General features: G+C 48.9%; 1 protein-coding gene across 1 annotated transcript in view; it reads right to left on the bottom strand.

Annotated features, from left to right (window-relative positions):
• Positions 1-586, bottom strand: part of EMH_0070500 (uncharacterized protein) — a gene marked incomplete at both ends in the record, with an annotated part of 2,920 nt that extends 2,334 nt beyond the window's left edge. The window contains 2 exons of the mRNA XM_013498982.1: positions 121-449; positions 515-586. Of these exons, the coding sequence (XP_013354436.1) occupies positions 121-449; positions 515-586 (401 nt within the window). The remainder of the gene's footprint in view (positions 1-120; positions 450-514) is intronic.
• Between the last annotated feature and the right edge of the window lie 431 nt (positions 587-1,017).

Raw genomic sequence — 1,017 nt, 5'->3', positions numbered from 1 at the left:
CTGCTGCTGCTGCTGCTTCAGGCGCTGCTGTGTTGGAGCTGGAGCAGCAAGAACAACAACAGCAGCAGCAACAAATAAAAAGGAAAAAAGAAGAGAGAGAAGATTGAGGTGTATATACACCGCACCACCGCCTGCTGCAGCAGCTGCTGCTCCCGTTGCTGCTCCCGCTGCTGCTGTTCCTGTTGCTGCTGCTCTTCTTGCTGCTGCTGCTGCAGCAGCCAACTTGCTGCTGCTGCAGTATGCCTTTCGGTAAGCCTTATAAAAATAAGAGAGAGAGACAGCGTTCTTACATAAGCAGCAGCAGCAGCAGCAGCAGCAGCAGCAGCAGCAGCAGCTCCCGCTGCTGCTGCTGCTCCTCCTTTTTGAGGCGAGGATCGCTGCAACGGGGGCTGCTGCTGCTGCTGCTGCTGCTGCTGTTGCTGCTGTTGCTGCTGCTCAGCAGCAATCTGCTGCAGCAGAAGGAGAAATAAACTTACCTTTCTTAACACCTGCTGCACTTCTTCATTAGCGGCACTTGCTGCTGCTGCTGCAGCAGCAGCAGCAGCTGCTGCTGCTGCTGCTGCTGCGCCTCGTATACACGCTGCATCGAGGTGTATGTGCTGCTGCTCAGCTGCTGCTGCTTTGTCTTTTTATTTATTTTATAAATTTTATTTTATCTCTTTATTTGAGTTTATTGCTTATACACATATTCATAAACACTATCACTCTCTATTGTCTTTGCTGCTGCTGCTGCTGCTGCTGCAGCAGCAGCAGCAGCAGCAGCAGCAGCAGCGGCAGCAGCAACACAGCTGCCGCCAGAGGAGGGTTCATTCGGATGTGTTGCTGCAGTTTGCTTTTGTATTTTTGTTTTTTTTATTTAATTTTTTATTTATTTAAAAATAATTATTTTTTTATTTATAAATAAATACAAATACACCACCCCACACCAGCAGCAGCAGCAGCAGCAGCAGCAGCAGCAGCAACAGCAGCAGCAGCATTTCATATGAATTTGCTGCTTCGATAGACAGACAAAGCGCA

This window comes from Eimeria mitis, genomic scaffold, assembly GCF_000499745.2.
Source record: "Eimeria mitis Houghton genomic scaffold, Emh_scaff3885, whole genome shotgun sequence".
In the NCBI taxonomy this organism is placed as follows: domain Eukaryota; phylum Apicomplexa; class Conoidasida; order Eucoccidiorida; family Eimeriidae; genus Eimeria; species Eimeria mitis.
The sequence above is the reverse complement of the archived record's forward strand: the minus strand, read 5'-3'. Positions and strand labels throughout refer to the sequence as shown.